Genomic DNA, 9,153 nt, shown 5'->3' on the forward strand with positions numbered 1-9,153 from the left:
GCACCCTGACACCTCCGTTCCACCCATCCCTTCCAGGAGCTCCAAAAAGTCTACCCTACTTCAAGGAGACACCAAAGGCACCGGAGGAAGCTCACCCAGCTCTCCTTCCTTCCCATCTGTTTGAATGAAACACCTTATTTCTTCACTAAGGTCCTCTTCTGTCCCTTTAATCACTCCCTCTCAAACAATGCACACAGCTAATCCCTGTCTAAAACAGACCAGTGGAGCTCCAAATACTTATTGAGTGATCACTACTAGGATGTTCCGGGGATTGTTGGGTAAGAGATGAATGGGTACATGATGTTATGTGAAAGGGAAAATGAGGGCGACCTGGGATGGGCTCCAAGGTGAAGGAAGTGAAAAAGAGTGTACCCATATATATGGTGGAACATTATGCAAAGCATTAAAAAGAATGTAGGACCTGTAACTATTGTCCTGGTATTGTTAGGTGAGAAAATTGGTGGCAGAGTGAAGGGTACTATACGATCCCATTTCCGTAATTAAAATACCCCACCCATCCAGCCACCCAAAAAGAAAATAAAAATCAGTATATGAATATGAAGAACAGTACAGGTGGAAGGAAAACAAGTCGTATAAAAGAAAGGTTGTAGCTTTTTCGCAATGCGTTTGCCACCAGAACACAGATGTGGTGAAAACCATCACTAAATCAAAGCCAAAATGGGAAAGGAAAAGACTCATTTCAACTTCGTCATGAGTGAACAGGTAGATTCTGGTAAGTCTACCACTACTGGCCATCTGATCTACAAATGTGGGGGCAACGACAAAAAAACTATCAAAAATTTTGAGAAGGAGGTTGTTGAGCTAGAAAAGGGCTCCTTCAAGTATGCCCGGGTCTTGGATAAACTGAAAACTGAACATGAGGGTGGTATCACCATTGCTATCTCCCTGTGGAAATTTGAGACCAGCCACTATTATGTGACCATCATTGATGCCCCAGGACACAGAGACTTCATCAAAAACATGATTATCAGCACATCTCAGGCTGCCTGTGCTGTCCTGATTGTTGCTATTGGTGTTGGTGAATTTGAAGCAGGTATCTCCAAGAATGGGCAGACCGGTGAGCATGCCCTTCTGGCTTACACGCTGGGTACGAAACAACTGATTGTTGCTGTTAGCAAAATGGATTCCACTGAGCTGCCCTACAGCCTGAAAGATATGAGGAAATTGTTAAAGAAGTCAGCATCTACATTAAGAAAATTGGCTACCACCCTGACACAGTAGCATTTGTGCCAATTTCTAGTTGGAATGTTGACAACATGCTGGAGCCAAGTGCTAATTTGCCCTGGTTGAAGGGATGAAAAATCACCCGTAAACATGGCAATGCCAGTGGAACCACAATGCTTGAAGCTGTGGATTGCATCCTACCACCAGCTCATCCAACTGACAAGCCCCTGTGTATGCCCCTCTAGGATGTCTATAAAATTAGTGGCATTGGTACTGTCCCTGTGGGCCTATTGGAGAATGGTGTTCTTAAATCCAGCATAGTGGTCATCTTTGCTCCAGTCAACGTTACACTGAAATAAAGTCTGTTGAAATGCACCATGAAACTTTTAGTGACGCTCTTTTGGGGGACAATGTGGGCTTCAATGTCAAGAACGTGTCTATCAAAGAACTTGGTTGTGGCACTCACCATTGGAAGCCGCTGGCTGCTCAGTTCAGGTGATTATCCTGGACCATCCAGGCCAGATTAGTGCTGGATATGCACCTGTGCTGGATTGTCACAGCTCACATTGCTTGCAGTTTGCTGAGCTGAAGGAGATCAACTGTCATTCTGGAAAAGAGGTGGAGTATGGCCCAACATTTTTTAAATTTGGTGATGCTGCCATCATCAATATGGTTCCTAGCAAGCCCAGAGGGCTTCTCTGACTATCTTTCTCTGGGCCGTTTTGCTGTGGGTGTCATCAAAGCAGCGGATGAGAAGGCAGCTGGAGGTGGCAAAGACAGCAAGTCTCCCCAGAAAGCTCAGAAGGCTAAATGAGTATTATCCCTAATATCTGCCACCCCAGGCTTAGTGGTGGAAGAGCGGTCTCAGAACTGTTTATCTCAATTGGCCATTTAAGTGTAATAGTAAAAGACTGGTTAATGATTATAATGCATCATAAAACCTTCAGAAGGAAAGGAGAATGTTTTGTGGACCATTTGGGGTGTGTATGGGGGGGCAGTTTTAAAGTTATTAGTTTTTTAAATTAGTACTTTTTAATGGAAACAACTTGAGTAAAAATCTGTTGCAGATTTTTTTTTTTTTTTGAGAGAGAGAGAGAGCATCAATGTGAGAGCGAAACACCTGATTGGCTGCCTCCTTTTGCTTGTCCCCTACTGGGGATGGAACCCACAATTGGGGTATGTGCCTTGCCCAGGAATCCAACAGGCCAATTTTCTGTGCACAGGATGATGCTCAACCAACTGAGCCAGCACACGGGCCAGGTCTGTCACAGAATTTTGAGACCCATTAAAACAATGAGAAACGTGTGTGTGTGTGTGTGTGTGTGTGTGTGTGTGTGTGTATTTAATTTATTGATTTGAGAGTGAGAGAGGAAGGGAGGGAGAAAAACATTGATTTGTTGTTCCACTTATTTATGCATTCATTGGTTGATCAAACCCACAATGTTGAAACTGGGTGGTTGTTTTTTTTTTTTTTTTTGGTCAACACTGTAACTTTCTATATACTACTTAAGTAAAAGACTTAAGAGTTGCCCATAATCTATTTCTGATGTTATATCTGCTGATACTTTAGAATTGGATAATTCTGTTAATGTTTTTTTTCTGTTAATGTTTTTTCTGGGTGGGAACTTTGCTTCTTTTCCACTTTGTCTTAAGGGGCGGAATCTGGTTACATAGCAAAAGCTATAGAAGGGGTTCTGTTGGTGCAACACTAAATAAGGTTAGGACAAATAAGCAAAGAGTAACTAGTTTATAAAGGTCAAATTCTGTTATATTAAAGTCCACAGGTTGCATATAAAATGTTGTAGTTACATCAATATTGAATAAATTTGTTGGTATGTCAAATTTTAGTTAATTGTGAATTCATATTTACAAATACTGAGATAGTTTAAAGAACCTAAAATGAGGTTTAAATAGTATTGAGCATTGTCTTGCTACAGTTAATTGTATCCAGATTCTAAGGAAAATCAATTATACTGGAAAAAAAAGAAAGAAAAGTTGAACTTGGAGAAAGGAAGTAGAAAATTCAGTGCAAAAAACATTCATTTACTGGATAAATATTTATTGAGCTCCTTCTAAGTGGCAGGAAATATTCTAGGTGAATGAGAAAAATCAATGAATAAAACCGATTTAAAAAAATATTTATTTTAATGAAGCTGACATTCTAGTGAAGGGAGACAGATGATAATTAGAGTATATAAGTAAATTATGTAATATATATAGAATGGGGTATGAGGAATGGGAATGGGTTGCAATTTTAAATATGATGGTCAGGGTAGTAGGCCTTATTAAGTCAGATGCCATTTGAACAAAGCTTAGATCAAGTGAGGGGAGTGGACCAGGCAAATATCTCGGGAAAGAACTTTCCAGGCAAGAAGAACATCTGGTGTGTTTAAGGAAAAACAAGGAGGCCAGTGGAGCAGAGTAAGGAAGAGAAAGTGTAAGTGTTAATGGATCAAGATGCAAGTCATACAAGAAAGAAACACTTCTACTTAAGAACATGAACATACAAAGATGAAGTCCTCTTTTGCACTACATCTAGAATTACAAAGAAAGAACTAAACTATGTGTGTCTTTTACTTTCCTATTTTCAAATTACATTATGCCCACAACATCTCAATGCATTAAGCCTACTAGGCCCTCAATTTCTGTTGGTTGATTAGAATTAGCCATGTAAATCACCTTAACAAGTATCATATTTGGAAAATTTCATTTCTGCTACTGAAACCTTGGAAAAGAATTTACTGAAAGGACACAGTGAAGAAATAGTGTAAAAGACTTGCAAAGTAAGAGAAGTGGGAGGTGGATCAAAGGCTGTTGTATTCTGCACTCTTGGCCTTTTAAAGTAATACTGCTACTGAAATTCAAAAAGATTTTTTATACGTATTTATTTATTTATTTTTATTGTTTAAAGTATTACATATGTCTCCTTTTTAAAAAGATTTTTTTTAATCATGGGGAAAAATGTTACCTCATATCTGACGGGTAATAATAAGGTAATATAACAAACATTTATTCAAGAGTGTTGCTTAAAAAAGCAGTCTCCCTAAAGTAATACTCTACTGAAATTCAAAAAGATTTTTTATACGTATTTATTTATTTATTTTTATTGTTTAAAGTATTACATATGTCTCCTTTTTAAAAAGATTTTTTTTAATCATGGGGAAAAATGTTACCTCATATCTGACGGGTAATAATAAGGTAATATAACAAACATTTATTCAAGAGTGTTGCTTAAAAAAGCAGTCTCCCTAGGAAGCAAAACACTAAGATTCTCTCCTTCGGCAAACTCTAGCCCAGCTTCTCTCTGAGTCCTCCTCTTGACTAGGCCTCAACTTTGGCCTATAAAGATGAAAAAAACACTGACAGTTTCTAACAGCTCAAAGCGGCCTCCTTGGGATAACCTTAGCAACCCTTAAAGTGCCTGTCTGAGAAAACTCAAGGTTCCCCAAATTATTGACTTTTTGTCCCACCCGACACATGAAGATAGAGCCCTGTGTCACAATCCCCAACACCCCCACCCCCATCCCTTCGTGATTTTTGTGATCTTTCACTTCCCTGACTTTACTGGCCCCTGCTCATCCCCCGCCCAATTTCTTCATTCTCCCTTTAAAGGACCCAGTCGCTTCTGTGCAAATCAAAGTTCAGTTCACACTGTACATACTCTTTTCCCCATTGTAATAGTATATTATGATTAACATTTAAATTTTAGTGTCTGGCTTTGTTTATCTTTGACAACACTCAAATCTATAATTCTGTCTCTGCTCCGTGTCTTTTTTCTTCTTTGAAACTGTCTTGAAGAAATTCATTTTTATAGCGTCTTACTTCTTCACATCTCATTTCTTTCGTATTCTAAATAGTCTACATATTAATTCTGTCTTAGACAAGACAGGAAATTCAAAAGTGATATAAGAAAATGTAAACATATTTGACTACATAAAAAACATTTAAGATGGCTAAAGAGAGAATTTTAATTATACAGAAATAGAATAATCAGTTATAAAAATATACATACCAGCCTTAACTGGTTTGGCTCCGTGCAGAGAGCATCAGCCTGTGGATTGAAGGGTCCTAGGTTCGATTCTGGTCAGGGGCACATGCCCGGGTTGTGGACTCGATCCCCTGGGGGGGTATGCAGAAGGCAGCAGATCAGTGATTCTCTCTCATCACTGATGTTTCTATCTCTCTCTCCTTCTCCCCTCCTTTCTGAAATCAATAAATATATATATATATATATATGTACCAGAATGATTATTGCAACATTGTTTGTAGTATGAAAAAAAGGAATAACCTGAATGTTCATCAGTACTATTTATGATTATTTACACAATTTAGCATTGAATAAACTGTGGCACATTCATTCTATGGAATATTTTGCAATTATTTAAAAATTAATTAGATCTGTATAAGTTGAATTGAAAACATCTATAATGTACGTTTAAGTTAAAAAAGAAATTTGCAAAGTAATATCCATAGCATAACCACATTCTTTTAAATAACAAAAAATAAACAAGTACTTAAATACATGTGCATCTGTATGCATATAAAGTAAGATGTGGAAGCTTATAGACTAATCTGTTAACATTAATTACCTCAAGAGAGGGAAAATGAGGGAATTATTAACCTTTTCTTGTTTGCCTATTTTGTTTCACTTGTCACAGTGAGCATGTATTACTTTGGCAACTTTAAAACTTTAATCAAGTTTTCAACAAAACTTTATTAATAAATATAATAACCTATATAATAAAAGGCTAATATGCAAATTGACCAAACAGTGGAACGACCAGTCACTATGATGCACACTGACCACAAGGGGGCAGACGATCAATGCAGGAGCTGCCCCCTGGTGGTCAGTGCGCTCCTACAGGGGGAGTGCTGCTCAGCTAGAAGCTGGGCTTGACAGTGGGCTCACAGCTGGTGAGCACAGCAGCGGTGGCGGAAGCCTCTCCCACCTCCGCTGCAGGCGAACGGTAAGGAGCAAGGGCTCCCGGCCTGCAAGAGCCCCGGACTGGGAAAGGGATGTCTGACTGCCAGCTCAGGCCCGATCCCCTGGGGGAATCGGGCCTGAGCCGGCAGATGGACATCACCTGAGGGGTCCCGGACTTCGAGAGGGCGCAGGCCGGGGTGAGGGACGCCCCCCCCCCACCCCCCAGTGCACGAATTTCTCATGTACCACCTCTAGTATAATAAATAAAACAATATTTAATAGATTTTTTAAAGCTCTATTAAATACTTCTGCTATATCCATAAAATGGAATTTTTTTTGGCTAAAAAAAGGAATGAAGTGTTGATGCATGCTCCAACATGGATGAACAAAAGAGCATAATGCTAAGTTAAAGAAACCAGTACCAAGAAACCAAGTAACAAATGACTACATACATTACTGTATGATTCCATTTACTTGAAATGTCTAAAATAGGCAAATCTATACAGTCAGAAGATTAGTGGGTGGAGAGTGGGGTGGGATGGGGAATAGGGAGTGACTGCTAATTGATAAGGGTTTCCTGTTGGGGTGATGAAAATATTCTAAAATTGATTATAATGATGGTTGCAAATCTCTGTGAATACACTAAACTGTACTTTAAATGGACAAATTGTAAATTATGTGAATTGTATAAAAAAGCTGTTAGCTTGGCTTGTGTGGCTCAGTGGGTGAGCGAGACCCATGAACCAGGATGTCCCGGTTGGATTCCCAGTCAGGGCACATGCCCAGGGTAGCAGGCTCAATCCCTAGTAGAGTCGTGCAGGCGGCAGCCAATCAATGATTCTCTCTCAGCATTGATGTTTCTATCCCTCTCTCCTTTTCCCTTCCTATCTTTGAAATCAATAAAAACATATATATTTTTAAAAAGCTGTTAGAAAATACTATCCACCATTAACATTTGTTTTATTCATCCTCAAAAAACTATTTTATATCTTTAAATAAAATCCAAAAGATGTGCCACAGATTCCAAAGGCAAATTCAAAAATGGAAATCCAAAAGTATCATACATAGTCTAAAGGAACTACTTCAAAGAAGACATCACATTTTTGGATGTGCACAATTGCCTATGTTTAAGAAATATTTCACATAACTTATTAAATGTAATACAAAAATGCCTAATTAGTCACTAAACCACATTTCAGAGCCCTTATTTTTCTGCTTCCCCTCAAAACGGACTGAAATTTATGTATCATCTGACTCATTTGGTTTTAGAGTTCTTATGATCAATTTGTATTAAATAATTATTGAAAAATATTTTCCAATGTACATTGAGTATGCCACAAAAATGTAAATAAAAAGAAAAATTCAGCAATGATCTACAAATATTTTCCTGGCTCTCAAAAATCTGGTTAACACAAGACAAATTTTTCTAATGAAATTCTTACTTTTTAAAAAATAGGTATACATTATAGCTTTTAATTTTTTTATTTAAAATTATTGGAGTGACACTGGTTAGTAAAATTGTGTCCACCCCCCAAAGTCAAATATTCTTTCACCATATATTTGAACCCCTTTACTCTTCACCTCCTCCCCCTTTCCTTTGGTAACCACCATACTATTGTCTATGAGTTTTGTTTGGAAACTCTTACTTTTTTATTTATTTATTTTTAAAATGTATTTTTATTGATTTTTTACAGAGAAGAAGGGAGAGGGATAGAGAGTTAGAAACATTGAGGAGAGAGAAACATCAGCTGCCTCCTGCACACCCCCTGCACAACCAAGGTACATGCCCTTGACCGGAATCGAACCTGGGACCTTTCAGTCCTCAGGCCGACGCTCTATATGTCTATCCAATGAGCCAAACCGGTTAGGGCACTCTTACTTTTTTAAATAAAAAATACTTTTAATTGAATCTGTAATACTATTAACAATAAAAAAGTATACTTAAAAATTTGAGAGTATTCTATACAGAAAAAATAGAAACAACCATTCAATTGTATTTGGGAAGATAAATTTCTTATATCAACGCAAAATAGCAGGTTATAAACTCTTAGACTTCTGTTTTTAAATAAATAAACAAATCATCCTCCTCTGGGATCGAATGTTTGCTTTCATTTAGTCCTAAGACATTTCAGCAAGCTTTGATACTCACTGGCGCCGCTGGTGTAGTGGTATCATGCAAGATTCCCATTCTTGCGACCCGGGTTCGATTCCCGGGCGGCGCAGTCTCTTTTACTCTCGCTATGAGATAACTTGAGTTTATTAAACCTTTCTTTTCCCCGAAACATTTTTAATTTCTAGGAAAATGCTTATGTCATAATTTACTGTTGAAACATTCGAAACTGGAGAGGGAAGACAAAAAAGTTTCAAAAGGCAAAAAGCAAGTCCTGAAATAGTTAAGCCTTACGCCTGCGCAGTCGGAGAAACTCCTAATGTCGGGTGGAGGGGCGTCTGCGCAACAAGTGAACCTATGGGTTGAGGTGCCGCTTGGCGGCCGGAAGGTTGAAAGTGCAAGATTGTTCTGCGCATGCGCGGCCCGGGTCACTTCGCTGGCTGCTCTGAGGCTCCCGGATCGCCGCCATCTTGTATTGGGGCTTCATTGTTCGTGCTGGGCCGGGCGGTTTAGTGTAATTGCCGCCGGAGAAGGAGGCGGGATAACCTCCGGTCCACCGAGAAATCCCGCTATTCTGCAGCCAGAGCCACTCAAACGTTTTGGGAGGTAGTAAAGGGTAGGGAGCTGGACCCAGAGGCGCCGCCGCGACAGCAGCAGCCATGGAGGACGAGATGCCCAAGACTCTGTGAGTCTGAGGCAACCATGAGGGGGGGCGGGATGGTGGTCGCCCCGGAGGGAGGCCTCGGCCCTTCGCTGCTCCCTCGCCTATGGTCCTCAGTGGCCGCCGCGATCCCACGACTCCCTCCCCTTAGCGCACACCTGAAGGCTTAGGGACCGACGCCCGGGCTGTGAGAGGACGAGGCGGAGGGAGCGGGGGGCTCGACCCTCGGCACGAAGCCCTCCCCTGGACCCCGCAGGGTGGCCTTTGGCCTCG

General features: G+C 39.9%; 2 protein-coding genes, 1 non-coding gene and 1 pseudogene across 9 annotated transcripts in view; 3 read left to right on the forward strand and 1 right to left on the reverse strand.

Moving 5' to 3' along the window:
* PCYOX1 (prenylcysteine oxidase 1) overlaps window positions 1-518 on the reverse strand; it is a 12,213-nt gene extending 11,695 nt beyond the window's left edge. Inside the window, exons 1-2 of the mRNA XM_014540924.1 lie at window positions 510-518; window positions 96-177 (exon numbers count right to left, since the gene is read on the reverse strand). Coding sequence (XP_014396410.1) covers window positions 96-177; window positions 510-518 — 91 coding nt within the window. The remainder of the gene's footprint in view (window positions 1-95; window positions 178-509) is intronic.
* A 160-nt stretch (window positions 519-678) lies between these two features.
* LOC102250025 lies at window positions 679-1,999 on the forward strand (annotated as a pseudogene).
* Window positions 2,000-8,260: 6,261 nt separating this feature from the next.
* TRNAG-CCC lies at window positions 8,261-8,331 on the forward strand. The gene has a single exon. It is a non-coding gene; the product is annotated as a tRNA-Gly (tRNA).
* A 316-nt stretch (window positions 8,332-8,647) lies between these two features.
* Window positions 8,648-9,153, forward strand: part of TIA1 (TIA1 cytotoxic granule-associated RNA binding protein) — a 30,701-nt gene continuing 30,195 nt past the window's right edge. For 3 of the 7 annotated variants that reach the window (XM_005867788.2, XM_005867789.2, XM_005867791.2), the window contains exon 1: window positions 8,649-8,904. In XM_005867788.2, the coding sequence (XP_005867850.1) occupies window positions 8,879-8,904 (26 nt within the window). In that variant the 5' untranslated portion in view covers window positions 8,649-8,878. Of the gene's footprint in view, window positions 8,905-9,153 lie in introns of all 7 variants that reach the window. The other 4 variants (XR_313686.2, XR_313687.2, XM_005867790.2 and 1 more) reach the window with 2 other exon arrangements.

This window comes from Myotis brandtii, unplaced genomic scaffold, assembly GCF_000412655.1.
Source record: "Myotis brandtii unplaced genomic scaffold, ASM41265v1 scaffold251, whole genome shotgun sequence".
NCBI classification, from domain to species: Eukaryota; Metazoa; Chordata; class Mammalia; order Chiroptera; family Vespertilionidae; genus Myotis; species Myotis brandtii.